Source organism: Rhinopithecus roxellana, chromosome 5, assembly GCF_007565055.1.
Source record: "Rhinopithecus roxellana isolate Shanxi Qingling chromosome 5, ASM756505v1, whole genome shotgun sequence".
Lineage (NCBI taxonomy): Eukaryota > Metazoa > Chordata > Mammalia > Primates > Cercopithecidae > Rhinopithecus > Rhinopithecus roxellana.
Window position 1 is genome coordinate 50,006,293 of NC_044553.1, and position 15,445 is coordinate 50,021,737.

At 38.6% G+C, this 15,445-nt stretch overlaps 1 protein-coding gene across 7 annotated transcripts in view; it reads right to left on the reverse strand.

Annotated features, from left to right (window-relative positions):
- NPAS3 (neuronal PAS domain protein 3) overlaps nt 1-15,445 on the reverse strand; it is an 891,171-nt gene that overhangs the window by 111,935 nt on the left and 763,791 nt on the right. For all 7 annotated transcript variants that reach the window (XM_030931427.1, XM_030931426.1, XM_030931424.1 and 4 more), the window contains one exon: nt 15,149-15,323. In XM_030931427.1, the coding sequence (XP_030787287.1) occupies nt 15,149-15,323 (175 nt within the window). The remainder of the gene's footprint in view (nt 1-15,148; nt 15,324-15,445) is intronic.

A 15,445-nucleotide genomic window follows, 5' to 3' on the forward strand; every position in this document is an offset into this window, starting at 1 on the left:
TGTCGAAGCTAAGATTTCACCAAATTCTGTGAATTCTTAGTTATGAGATATTAAGTACCCAATTTAGTCAAGTGTTTATTCCATGACATTTTCACTTCATTTCTCCTTGCACCAAACCTTTCGGTGATCATTACTCATGTATGAGCTCTGAGCAGCCAGATTCTTTGACAGATTTTTAGGACCATGAACAAATGAAAATTAATCAAAGGCATGACATGCAATTTACTAAATATGGGATCATAAAATTTTAATGTATTTATAGCACTGTCAAATTATTAATACTTTCCAAAAACAAAAACAGAATATCTGATTTGGAATGAGGATCATCTTTTGTCTAGTCTTTGTTTCATTTTATATTCTTATAAACTGTACTTCCACATCCCACAATTTCACAATATAAACTCCCAGCAAAGGCCCAAATACCAGCAATTCTTTTTTATAATTCTGTTGGTGGTGTGGGCGTAAAATATAGCTGTTGGTGAATAACTCTTAAATGGAACTGGGCTTCACCCAGATTGACAACTGTCTGATTGTTTATGTTTTTAAAATGTGCTTATCAAAACCATGTAGGATTGATGGGTGTTTTTAGATGAAGTTATGTTTTTGCAACAGACTTAATTTAGGACTAAGGTTAAGGCTTAGGATAAATGAGTGCATTAGATGATTAAAGCACATTCGTCTTGTGGGACGTTTAAGTCATTTATTTATGACACTTAAAAACAAGCTAGGAAAGAAAGCACCATGGGCTTAACGAATCCGTTTTTTTTTTTTTCAAATGTTAAACTAAAAATAATGACTTTTTTAATGGAACTCCAAAATATGACAGTTTACTGAATATCCAGAGGCAGAATCAAATATTCAGTGGAGTAAACATGATGAAAAAATACTAGAATTAAAATTTTCAACACTATATATGCGTGTATACATACCCGTCTCCTTCTTCCAAATGTTTTTTAATTGAAATGACTCTTGTATTTGAAAAACTAGGGTTTCTGCCTCTCTTTAACATGGTCTCTTTTATTTTAAATAGTAGAAGATTTTCTGATGGTATAGGAATTTGGACTATTGTACCGCACTGTACTCGGTATGATAAAATACCTTGTCAGGGGCGACTGGATGGCTCAGGGGATTCGTAATGGGATATATAGAGCCTTTCACCCGTAGGTCATTGGCTTGAATTTTGTCCAGGTTGGCAGTGACTAAAAGTCATTAACATCTCATGACTGCTTGGTGGCCTATGTGAAATGAGTTTCTTAATTTATTTATTTAAGCCCATATAAAGTACCTATGGCCAGGGCATTTGGGCATCTCTCTTGCTTTTACAGATGGATTCTACCAGATCTACACTCATTTTAGTTCTTAAGATTAGTGATGAACTGAAGTCCTCCTACACAAAATAAATTGATTCACGTAAAGTTCAAACCAATACTGAGTACCGCCACACCATTCTCCAGCACAGACTGGAACGCTGCATGAAAGCTGATTTGATAGTAAAGGAGCCGTAGGTTGTGGAGACCCAATGTCCAATTCTGGGTTGCTTAGTCTTTCATGGTGCATAACTCACGTTGTGGCTGTGGTCATATCACAATGGCCCAGCCAGATAAAAAGGGAAAATATCAGTCAAGCACGTCATACATGCTATTCATCAGCTAAATTACTGGGTTATAACCAGAACACATTTTAATAGGCCGGGCTAGAAGCTGCAAACCCTTGGAGACTAACATCAAGGTCTATTCTAAAGTGGAACTGGCCAGCCTCCAAGCTAGCCTTAGAAAAAGGGAAGTCAGCAGGCATATCTTAGTGTGCTGAATCTAAGAGCAGTGGGATGGACCTCTGAGAATAAGCATTATGCATCTCTGTTAAGCTGTAAGAAAACTGAGTAAACAAAAAATGTGAATCTGCAAAACAGAATTTGTATATTATAGAGGTTAGGGAGAGGTAAATTGGTATCAGTTACCAGAAGAGTATTTCCTCTTAAATGGAGTCTTTACAAAAGCACCTCTTGTAGGGTGTATGTGTGTATCTGTGGGTATGTCTATGGGTCTGTGTTTTTTCAGAAGCATATCTTTTGGGTACTGCGATTCATATACAATTTGAACCCTTCAAGTGAGGTAACTGGAGCATTGTGTCAGTGAAGCCCAAATATAAGCTTTTCATGCATAGATGCCAATTTCCTACCAACCCCTGGCCAGCCTTTCCGTAAGGAATAAACTTGGTAATAAGAGGATGCTTAGTTCAACAGAATTTATAATAATACCAATTGAACACTGACTCTGTGCCTTACTACTGTTTTAAGCATTTTATATGTATTAAACTCATTACAGTCTTATAAGATGTGTTAGTATATTAATTCAGATAAAACCAACAGGTGATCATTCCTACATTATTCTCCAATCTAGACCAGAGGGCTAAACATTTATAATGGGAAAACTGAGGCACATATAAGTTAATTAACTGGCAAGGTCACATATATAGTAAGTGACAGAGTCAGGAGGTGAACACAACATGGGCTGTCTGGTTCTAAGGCCCTAGGTACTATAAATTTGCACCTGATGCAGAGCTAGCTTAAGGAGTATGTCCTAAAATGTCAGTCAGGATTGTCATCTTCATATACAGTAACTCTCAATTATTAGGGTAACCTGCAAGTTAACCAGACTGCAGATTTTAAAAGTCTGTAATATAGGCAGTGCAATTTAACTGAATTCCTACAAATCAGACAGAACAACCCAGTAACTGATTACCACCACTGCACTGCTCTAGGCAGCCACAATCCTATCTTTGCACCAAAATCTCCTGGTGTACTGTTATGGATGAAAACACCAGAGACTTTTGTGCTCTGTCTATGTAAATGAAGAATAGGTAGGACAGGGTGGAAAAGAGATGTGAGAGCCTTCAGATCAAAGCTTAGGACTGCACTAAAAACCGTGCAACTTGGAGTTGACAAGTCTTGTCTTAAAACTTTGCAGTTAGTTACTAGATTCATCTAGGAGCTCAGTTTTGGGAAAGCTTGAAGTGCACCCTGAGGACTGATGAGAAACCTTTGGGAGATTTACCAGATGAACTGGAAAATTTAACCTCGGAATAGAGTGGCCCACTGTGACTCTGCTTGCGGTGGGTCTTGGAGGAAGAGAGTGGCATGGATGCGGGAAGGTGGCATCCAGCCTAGTAGAAACAAGATAATGTACAGTGCTAAATCATGTGCTTTGGGGTATTAGTAAGAGTTTCTCTTAAAAAAAAGTTTCCCACAGTCAAACACATTGGGAAAGGCTAGTTTCAAAACATAGGTTTATTGATTTTACATGAATTTCAAATTTTCGCTAAGCTAACATTCATTGTTAATTTCCAGTGAGAACATGTACTATCAAGTTTTTTCCTTTGCCGTTTAACTGGGGAACGGTTGAAAAACTACCTATTGGGTACTATGCTTACTACCTAGGTGATGGGATCATTTGTACACCAAACCTCAGTGACATGTAATTTACCCATGTAACCTGCACATGTACCCTCTGAACCTAAAATACGAGTTGGAAAAAAAAAGTTCATCTTGCAGAGCAGTTATGAGGAGGAATGTATTTCGGAAGTGCTGTATTAGACTTTACATCAGCTGTGCATTTTAGAAAGCAGAGAAGACGAAGTGGTTCATTACAAAGTGATACATGGATTTACCTAGCGTGTATAAAATGGAGACTTCTATTAACTGAATCTCTCCACAGAGAATTTTTTTGACTCCTATTGGGAGGCGGTTTATGTGGCTACAGGTTCTGGGAGAGCAGAGACATTTTTGGTAGCCCCAGAATCTAGGACAAAGCCTGGCGCATGCATTTGCAATAAATTAAATGAGTAAAGAATAAACAAAAGAATGAATGAATGTTTTGTGTATCTAAACTATAGACAGGCAACTATGTTTTTACATGTGAAATGTAAAATATCCCATTCTGTGAAATGGGAAGTATTTTCCTAAATATTGGTCACATTTTAAATTCACTTTTAAGTTATCAACTAAGTTTCTACCGAATTTTGAGTAATTAGGGCAATCAATTGATACTTTTTATTCCCCTCTAACATCAACCCCTGCTGTGTCTAATAAAGAGATGGCTGGGCACAGGAGAGTAAGTAGAGTTTAAATTCTTTCTGTTGCCATCAGTTTTATGAATGTTCTTCTCAGTGTTTTTATTTGGAGAGGATAGCCTCTGACGAGTGAGAGGCACTGGCTAGCAGACGGATGTTTTACCAAAGACATACAATGTACTTGAATAAAATGTAAAGGAACAGCTTTGAACTCTAAGCATATTTACATATTAATAGTTCATGATCAATAGCATATGTAATTTTGTAATTTTCAAAATTTTCCAAATTTTATTACCCATTGATTTTAAAAAAGTGACAGTGGACAGACGGCATCATCAATTCCAATCATGTGTGAAAGCTTAAGACCTCCATAGTTTCTAGAGCGTGAATAATTAGCTCCTGGCTAAAGACTGACCACAGGCATATTTCTTTTTCTAAATGTTATCTTAATTCCAAATCATCATTTCTTCCTTTGCAAGGCCTCTCAAAAACATTTCTTCTCAAGGTCTACTCACTCACTTCTGGATTATAGAAATAATCTCTTAAATGACTTTTGTTTTTTGTTTCTGGTCTCCTCTGTTCAACCCATCCTGTACATTTTTATGAAAATAAATGAGCCAGTATCAAGTCCAGTGAACATAAGTTTCCTATGTTATAGGGAAGACTACTCAAATAGAACCGCCTGGGAAGGATGGCAAGCATCCCTAGCTGGTGGTCTCAGGTGCAGGGGTTGGACAGCTGTTCTAGATGGGCTATTTAGAAGCACACTGGAGGAAGGGTTAAGTATGGGGACTCTGGTGCCAGCCCGCATGGGTTCAAATTCTATCTGTATGACTTTTACAATTTAAAAAAACTGTTCTTTTCTTAGGCCCCTCATCTGTAAAATGGGAAAAATAATAACATCTTCAATAGTGTTTTGTGAGAAATAAATAAGGTGATGCAAATAATGGGCTTAGCAAAGAGCCTGACACGGGCAAGTAGTCAATGAGTAACGGCAATTGCATTGACTAACGGATTCAGGAATTCTTGGGTACTCGTAAAATATGATCTTCAAAGAAGGTTCCTTTTAAACTTTTTTTTTGGTATTTATAAGTAATAAAATAATGTTTTCATTGGGTCACTGCTCTCTTCAATGAGTCATACTCAGAACTTAGCACACGGATCTTAGATTCTTTACCCTGGCACCCCAGCTCCTCCCTGATCTGGGCCCATTCTGGATAAGCATGCACCGTTGCCTCAGTGAGGAAGACAGGGTTCCTTCCTGCCTCCCAAATGCAGCATGCTCACTCCCACTGTGCTACTGGGATGAGTCTCCTGGGAGATCATCTCTACCTTTTTGCTCTTAGGTTGGTTTTCATGCAGGCCATGTAGGTCATCCCTCCTCATCAAGGCCAGCCTGCAGTCATTGAGCTGCTCCCTGATTTCTTTAAAATATTTATGCCACAATTGAGGATAGCAGAACTATCTCCTTTCTTCTCTAGTTGTCGACTACGGATAAATCTTCTATGATAATAATCCATTTCCTAATGGAAGGTGTCACATCTACCTCTCCTGTTCTCTATAAGCACACAGCAAAGTGCTTACAATAAAAACACGGCCTGAGTTCAAACCCTGGGTCCAGTGTCTGCTCTGGTGTGGGGGCAAGTTCTTTACCATCTCTAACCTTGGTGTTGGGTCATTTTGAAAAATAAATTACTTATAAATGCCCGCTGCTGTAACTGGAACATAGAGATAAAAGATAATGAAAACTATTACTATATCATTAATGTTATCAGAATATTTGCAACAAATTATACCTTGAGTAGACAAAGCTAAAAGCATCAGTACTGTTTTCCAAAGTTAGAATTTCCTGAATTTCAGTTAGTGAGATCTGCCCTATATAAATGGAAGGGAGGCTGTTTGGGGTACTTCTTACTCAGGACACTCCTGCAGAGCCAGAAAAAGCAACAGGCAGAGGAGCTAGTATTTCTGTGAACCTATCATGCAGCAGGTGCAGTGTTAGGCAATTTTTAGGCTAATTAAACAAATGAACAAAAACAAACCCTTGATAACGTCCATCAGTCGCTTATAATCGTGGTTTTGATATGTTTGGGCACATCAAGGCAATGTGTTCCCAAAGAAACAATATTTCTGGGCTACTAATTTTAGGGCTGAAGTTTTAAGCCTGAGATAGCTCTGCTAAGACTGCTGGCCGCGGTGGTGTGTGCTATGATGCTATCCTACTTACGCACCATAGTGTCCTGATCCCCATTACCACGCTCCCGCATTGTGTTACTCATCTGTCCCCCTCACGTGATGGTCAGCTTCTGGGAGGTGGGGAGCCTCGTCATCGTTTCCTTGGTGTTTTGTATGTCTGACACCTGGTAGACATTCAATCAATGGTGGTTGAATAATCTACACAATCCCCGTTAGCAAGTGGGCCTGAATCTTGAGTGAAAATTCATTCTAGTTAATAATAACTAGAGAAAAGATACAAGTTCTTCCCTCAAGCTAATTCTTCTGCTAATAGAAGATGGGCAGTATTTCCCATGGGTCCCAAGAAACCATGATTGTGTTTCATGAGCAGATCGATCCCTCCAGTGGGATATGTCCACCTCCTGATGCACACCATTCCTCTGCTCTGCCTGCTCTTTTTCATCTCACACCTGCCTTGGAAGACTGGCTCTGAAAGACAGAGCCTGGAGAAACTGCACGGAATCTGGCCCAGTATTGCCCAACACAGAGCAGAGGCCAAGTGTACACGGGTGATGTTGGCTATGATCCTGGCTGGGGGGGCATATGGCTGATGCAGACCAAGTGACTTAGGGTTGGACTGTGCCTATAATGTATTCAGATGCTACTTACTGATCACTGTGGTATGTGTTTAAATGGAAGAATGAGAGCAAAGAGGGTGTGGTGGCTTATGCCTATAATCCCAGCACTTTGGGAGGCTGAGGCGGGCAGATCACCTGAGGTCAGGAGTTCAAGACCAGCCTGGCCAACATGGTGAAACCCCATCGCTAATTAGCCAGGTGTGGTGGTATGCACCTATAGTCCTAGCTATTTGGGAGGCAGAGGCAGGAGAATCACTTGAGCCTGGGAGGCGGAGGTTGCAGTGAGCCGAGATTGCGCCACTGCACTCTAGCCTGTCAGACAGAGAAAGACTCCATCTCAAAAAAAAAAAAAAAAAAAAAAAAAAAAAAAATGAAAGCAAAAAAAAAGATTACATAGATTATTTTAGTTCTAAGTAAGAGACTATGTTTAAAAAAAAAAAAAAACCAGCACAATGAAATATGTGCATAAGAGGATAGTTAGGTTTCTCTATGAACTTCAGAATCCCCTTGGAGAAAATTCCTCTGGTTCAATTCCTACCAGGGACCTATCTTCTTTCTCCATCTAGTTCCTAGGCTTCCCACCCGCTGCAACCCTAATACTGTACCCTTTCCGCTAATCTTGGCCACGAAACTAACCTGTGAAGCTTGGGGCGAGCCACTTAGAATTTCCATCACTTTTTCCTCCAGCTGTAAGACAAGGATAACACACTGACCTGCCTCAGAGGGATGTGGTGTGAATTAACTCCTGTAATTAGTGGTTTCTGTGCTCTGCATACACCAAGAGGATATGAATGCCAACCATTATCACAGTGGCCTGGGTAAGCGTTGTTGCTAAAGCTATACTTGGGAATAATTGTTGGCAAAGAGCTGACAACTGGAAGTTGCAAACTTTACACAGAAGCAATATTTCCAGTATTTTCCCCAAGCAATCATGAGTAAATTGCTCACTAGGGGTGGAAATGGTTTCCAGCCAGTTCTGCCTCTTCTGATCTGTGCACCCTGCAAAGCTCAGTCAACGCCAGGTAACTGATCCTTCGTAAGTCTGCTGTTTGGTGCAGATGAAGAATTCAGAATGGTATAATTTGGACAGGGATGAAATTTCTGTGCAGTGGTATGTATTAAAAGCAAATAACTTATACTTTGTTCAAGGCAAGAGCTATAGAAATAGAATTTATAATTTTTAATGATCCAATGACAAAGACGGCCACCTTTTTTTTTTTTTTTTTTTTTTTTGAAATGAGGAAAAACATGTCATAATTAACAGCTTGTCTTGGGTTTCCTTTTAGAAACTTGAAAAATATATCCCTATCACTATTGGCAAAGAGAAGTCAAAATTGTAACCTAGAAAGCTATATGGAAAAACTGTTAAAAATAATGGGTTTAAAAAATTGATTTCCTAAACCTTCAATAGAAGATTTGGAAAAAGAATGCTGCATATAAACTGAGAGAACCTACTGTATATTTTGATAAGAGGCCTGTGCTTCTATTATTGAACAAAACATTTGCTACCCTGCAAATATCATCATATTAATTTATATAAAAGCTGTATTTTTTTTTTTCTGAGTTGTAACCACTGTGATTTAAATTTTGAAAGAGAAAGTTAGTTTCAGAATGGCATGCAGAACTGTGCCAAGATCCAACATCTTTTCTGGGAACAAAAGGGAGGCTGCCCTTCTGTAGCTAGTTGCGTCATCAACGCATGGATCAAGGAATTAGGTCCCAGTGGATTCCTGGGGTTGCAGCTGTGCCTTCTGGGAGCTGGCCTAGAAGGGTGGAGCTCAGCTATCGGGCCAGGAGAGTCGGGTGGGAAGGAGAGATTTTACTTTATTTCTCTTTAGCTCCCTCAGGCAAGATTCTAGAAGTACAGTTTGCTTTGCAAATGTTCTCATTTTACACACAAGTACACCAAAGTGTGAACACACACAAATTAAGGTGATAAGTATGCCTAGGCCTTGCATACCAGAAAAAAGCAATGGAGAATATTTTTCCCTTCTGTGGCAGTTCCAGGGGATCTTGTTTAGCTTAGCTGGGGATAAAGGTGACATTTAAAAATAGCCTACTTTGCTCATGAAAAAATGGTACTGCATCAAGGTAGCTTTTTTGAGGCAAAAGAATCATTCTAGGTTTGGCAAGGCAGTCCTTGTAAGAGCACTGGCTTGCTTTTGGAGTGCACCCATCATCTTCATTTCAGGATTGGCAAAAAGGTAAGTTCTTAATGATGACATGTTAAGAAACATAGATAATTTTGGATAAAAGTTGTGTTTATGCCTAAATGATGATCTCTTTGGGTTACACAAAAGGATTAGTAGTGAGGCTGCTTTCTGACTACTAGATTTGCCACATACAGGCACACCTGGGTATTAACAGAAGTCAGACCGATTTGGGGGAATCATGAACTTGTCCCAATCATTGCTACAGCCCCAGTAGGGATGCATTTTATATCAATCCATCAGAGATCACTATGGTACTTTATCTGATGGATTTATCTTTGCCTATAGTATATGAATATGGAAAGAAATTCAATGTGTGTTTACAGTTTGATAAACATTCATCATAAATTACACATTTTAATTTCATTTATTAGTTGGGGACTGTGGAAAGCAGGAATTTCATTGCATACAAACTGCCATTCAGATTGAAGAATTAGCAATGTCCTGAAAAGGTACACTAACTGAACAAAATCCATTTCTATCTTAAGTTAGTCCCTACACTATTTGTATTCAGAATTTTGGAGAGGCAAAAGTAGCACATCACTCTTCCTACTGACTATACTCTTTGTCACTTACCCTTCCAAGAGCTCCAACTCTGTCATCAAGTATAAATCTAATGTGAATGAACTTTCTATTATTTGACACTTTGTATGAATGGTGTACTCACCACGTGAATTTTGAGCTCTATTTATGTATAAAAGAACTTGGTCCGATCTTTTAGTATTAGCATGCTGAGCAGTCTCCATGATATTATCTCACCATAAAATGACTCCAAAAATCTCAGTTATTAATGGATTAATGGTGATAACATAATTCCAGAAAGTTGCTACTCTGTATGTAGATATATTGGCAATAAAAATCAGTCACTGTATGCCTTTCCCCAGTAGGGGATCTCTCACTTTTCCCTGATTTTTAAAGGCTTCAGATCAATAACTAGAGTGACATTATTAACAGCTCCCTCAACACCTTGGCCAGCGCTAATATTAAATCCATTACACCTTCTGTTTGACATTTGCAGTACAGCAGAAAGTGCTGTAGATACAGTCACATTGTCTAGGGACTGGGGTTGGATGTGGGGTTAGTAAGATGGTTTCCCTTGCCTAACTTCTAAATTCAGTTCATTGATAGAAATCTTGACCCAATTAAAAAAACCCCTCCACAACAATATACCAGATGATAAATAATTCAGCCATACAAATACAAGTGTATCTCATATCCAAGCAGTTTTTTAATACAAAACATTGATCGTCAGATAAATTTTTACATTCTTTATGGTTATTCCTAAACATTTGTTCGTCTAATTATACCACTTACTGTGAAAATCATCTAATGATGTCAGAGGAATTGAGCTCCTGTTTCTGTAGAATCAGGAATAGATACCAACTTACCAAAGCATAGCGGCATAAGTTGAAACTGAAGATTATTTCCATTTAGGCAAGTATTCTACTGTTTCCATTTTGCTGGCCTTTAAAACATTCGGGACATAGTGTAGGTATAATAGCATAAAGATCATACTACTATAATGATGATCCTAATGCCACAAAACAGGCTAGATTCTGCCTGAAAATTTAGACAAAACATTATAACCCATATTTGAGACAACCAGTGGGTTAGCCATGCAGCTGTAGTTATTCATCATCCAAAGTACTGCCTCATGCATTTTCCTAAATTGTCTAAATCCTGGTGCAGTATTGATTTTCCCTTCTATGAGCTCACATCCACTCAAAAAGCCACAAGAGCCCCTTGCCCTGGCTGAGTTCTCTCTGAAGCAGAATCCAGGTATGTTCTTCCTGACAGGGGTCCTACAGAAGAAACTGATCACTAGCTGGTGGGAAGCAAACCACTGGAGACAGAAAGGGAATTTTATCTTAAGAGAAACGTGAAAATGAAAAAGTTAGTTACCAGGAGCATATACATTATAATCTTTAATTTAGAAAGAAATACAAAAAACCCCACCAAACACACAACAAATGTACATACATACACAGGAACAGAAACAAAATCTAGGAGGGTACGTAGTGCATATATATGAATAATGGTTATTTCTAGACGGTGGTGGTCTTTACTCCTTTTTCTCTGAATTCTCTTGAATTTTTTGCAATGGGCCTGAATTAATTTTATAATTGGAAAAAATAAAGCTGTTTACTAAGAAGGAGTAAAACACAACAATTTTACAGCCTAATATAGGGAATATTACTATTTGCCTTCAACACAGGAAGAGTTTTAAAGTTCCTCCAGGATTTTTTAAGAGAGCTGCTTTTCTGTTTACTAAGCATTTAAAAGGCATGGCACTGAAATTTATGAAAAAGATGAGAATAATACTCATAACCCCAAGATGGCAGAATCATTAGGAGTAATCATGAAAAGGCACAAGCAGATCTACAAAAAGATAAACCCTCCAAATGCCATTTGTCAGAGGTTCTGTGCTTCTCATGCTGCAGGAGCCTGCAGGACAGCAAAGGGCAGTCTCTTCCAAAATGTTCCCATCAACCCCTAAATAGGCACGCTGGAACTTTATAACATTTTAAACAACGCCACTCATTTATCTTTTGCCTGACTTAAGATTTCTCTGAGATAATACATTGACTAAACTGTTAAAAAATGTGCATACATATAAAATATTTATTTGGGTTTGCTGTACAATCAACGGATCTTTTTTTCTCCTCCATTATCCTGAGCCTGAGTCAGGACAAGACAATCTCAGGGCTGGCAGTTCAAAGAAACAGAATTCCTATTGTGGCATAGGATCACTGCCTCTTTGGCCGGTTTAGTCACTTATTTCCTTTATTATAATGCCAAATGTTATTTAGAGTTCAGTCATTTAGTGATGCTATGCTGAACATATCAGGGCTTCTGGAAAATTCTATACCTAATAGTCCTTTCACTTTCATAATAACCATATATCAATATCCCTTTTCCATCTAAATTACACCATTATTTCAAAAAGAATCTGTGTTTTATCAGAGTTTAAGAGATTATGATGCAATGAACAACAGTCTTCAAAAACGTTCCTTCATGTTATTAAGAACTAGGAAATCTTGTTAAAATTCTTTCAGCTTTTAAGAAACATAAGCAGCTTTGTGATGTAGTGCCTGACATGAACTTTTAAAGTAATTCCCTTGGAGCGATCATCTGCATTAGTGAAGATATTTCATTCAAGGTAGCACCCTACACTGCTTTTCAGTATTTGAGCAGTCAATCTAATTGCTTTTTTAAGCCAAAGGTAGAAAATAACTAACACTGCAGACTTTGAAGGTTAAGGTAGCTTAATGTTCTCTACCGGTGAGTCACATTCACCATCAAGGAAGAGAGCCTCTTCTTATGCGAGTGTAGCTAATGAGCCCAAGTTAAGTGATGTGGAAGGCAGAGTTTTCAACCTCAGCAGCAAGGATGGCTAAAGGAAGGCTGGTGAAGGAAACCTAAGTAAATTTATAGTGTCTTTCAATCACACTTCAATGTTAAATGATAGAGTAACTTTAAAGGAGAGAGTTAACAGTTGAAGGAGATATATATTCTCCTATAATCTAGAAGTAATAATCTGTAAGAACTGTGTTCTACTAGTGTACCTAGGGTTATTTTATGCTTGCTAGGGCTTCATAGAAGGCATGGGATTTATGAGAGTTCTTATATTGACATATTTATTTGGGCTTGCTGTTGTATTTAGACTCTAGCCTAGGATACTCTAGCAGAACTGGTTTACAGGCTATGGATTTGTTTTTCCTCCCAAAGTCTCACTGTCAACATGCATTTGGGGAGACATCAAGCTCAGTATGAATTGACAGCATGATCTAGCTTCCGAGAAGACCAAACTTAACCTTAGGCTGCATTAAGAGAAGCATAGTAGCCTATCCTGAGAAAGGTGACAGTTCCTCTGCTTTGCACTAATCAGAATATATCTAGAGGGCTGTGCTCTTCTCTTCACCATGTTTTTACAGGGTTCCCTACAAACGGAAGTACAGCCAGGGCAGGATAACTAGGATGGTGAGGCCGTTAGGCACAAGCCATTGAATAAGGGTTGTGGAATTAGCACTGTTTGACCTGGAAAGGAGAAGGATGGCAGGAGGAAGGGGGGATCTGATGTGTCTGACTTCACATATATGAGAAGCTATGATAGGGAAGAAGGAGCAAATCAGAAATGTGGTCCCAGAGAACAGACCTTGGATCAGTGGGAAGTTGCAGTGAAGTATATTTGGGCTCCCTGTCAGGAATAACTATGAGAACTACTCAACAATGGAGTGGGCAGCCTTGCAAGTTCATGAGCTTCCTATCGGGGCAGGATCTAGCAGGGACTGGAAAGGTTACCTGCTGGTTTTGCTGTAGAGAGTTGGCTGCGTATGTTGGAGGTTGGATAAAAGGATCATGAAACTTGAGCATTTGTGATTCAAGGAAACAAACTTTTCCAAGACCTTCCCTCATACAAAGGCTTAGAAACTTAAATTCTGTCATGCTGTGTGTTTGAGTCATGAGGAAGAGGTTCTCCAATCCAACATCAGGATTAAAGAGGAGAAAACCATTTGCATGTGCTGTTTCTCAAATATGCCCAGATAGGAACATTCTATTGACTAAAAAACAGTCCCAATTATCTCACTGACATATCTGCCCAGTAAAGTCAGTGAGTTATGGTATAAGAATATATCACTTCCCCACCTGAACAAAAATATTTTCATTTTTAAAAGGTAAAGAATAATCTTAAATATTCTCTTTTCTCATGTGTGGGGCTCACTGGAGAAGGATGATCACCAATGCTAAGAATAATGAATGCCCTAGAAACTACAGTTAACTTCACTGAGGAAAATGGATTAAATACTTCTCAATTTTTTTTTTTTCCTTCTGTGTGAGGAAACATTGTGATTACTTCTAGGCAGGCCAAATAATTTTCTTGGAAGTACGATGAGTTATTTTAACGTTAATCTTAACATAGGTTTTTCTATTTTTCTTGCTAATAAAATGCTTTTGTATTACGAATCTATTTTAAAACAACAGATCAAGTAAAGTACAAGCATCTTTGAAGAGTGAAAAAATAATTTTCCAAGTAAGTAAATACAACTTTGCACTTCAAATCAGGCCTTGATTCATTAAAAAATCTTAAACTTCTCATGAGAAAAATTAACATTTAAACCACTGCTGCTTGGCCAAGCACTCCACCACACAAGAATATGAAATATCTCCTCTAAAAAAGTACAAAAAGGACAAAACCACAAATGTGGAACTTCAATTAATTTAAAGCCCCAATCAGCAAAGAATAAATCCTTCGCAGATCTAATTACCAGCGCTCTCGGAAGACCCAGGCCGACCAGCCAATCTTCCCCGTGTTTGAACAGCTTGATGAACTAGGGGACTGATGGATATCAAGTCATTTTGTTTAATTTATAAATGGATTTTCCCCTAATACTTAAATTATCATCAGTACAACACAATGAAAATGGGAACATTCTGAATGCAAAGTCTATAAGAGTCCTGGAAGGAATCCCAATGAGGAATGTCACCTCTGTTCATTCCTCTATACAATTGATCTAATTAAATACTGAGGGTAGAAAGGCAGTTTAAAATGTAGCCATTTCTGTTTTCTTTTTAGCCTTAATTTATCGTTCACATCTTTCAAGTACCTTCTGATGCTTAAAAAAAAATAAAGAAACCAAGATTTCTGCAAGTCCCTAATACTTTTAATTCTCCACAAGCTAATATTTGGAATGCCTCTGCCATAGATTTTGCTGAATAATAAATAAATGCATTACATTTAGCCATGGTAACAATAAAATGAAGAGGGTATTCCAAATCGGAAGCTTTTCCCTCTAGTAATTTGAAAGAGAAACTAAAGGAACTAGTACCTTCTACATGTATTGTTCAACTGAAATTAGATCTCTGGATTATACTTATTAAAATGTCTCCTTATTTTCAAATCTCTTCCTTATTTAATTACTGCACGGGACTGGAAGCTGCATGGAATTGTTAAATACCCTTAGACCTATTTATAGTCTCTTCACATGGGTAACTTGAGCACACTCATTTGGCAAAGGTCCTGCCCACCAACCCACACATTGGGTTTGCAATTCCCACCTGGCTCGGGGGTCTCCGACTGAGAGGAGGAAGATGCTGAGCTGGCTCCATCCTCAGCAGTGCCCTGCGACAGGAGACCCCGCCCAGGGGGGAGCTTCATGCCCAGCTGCTCAGCCATCTCCACGTGGTCTCCGGGGTGGACATAGTCAAAGACACTGCTGCCTGTCAGCTCCACCTAGAGGGGGAGAGAAAGGGTAGGAAGGAAAGGCATTACATAGGCTTCTCCATTTTCAAATTCAACACAGTGATTCAGATTCTGAGTAGAAAAGAAAATACATCCAGGTCCCAGAAACAATC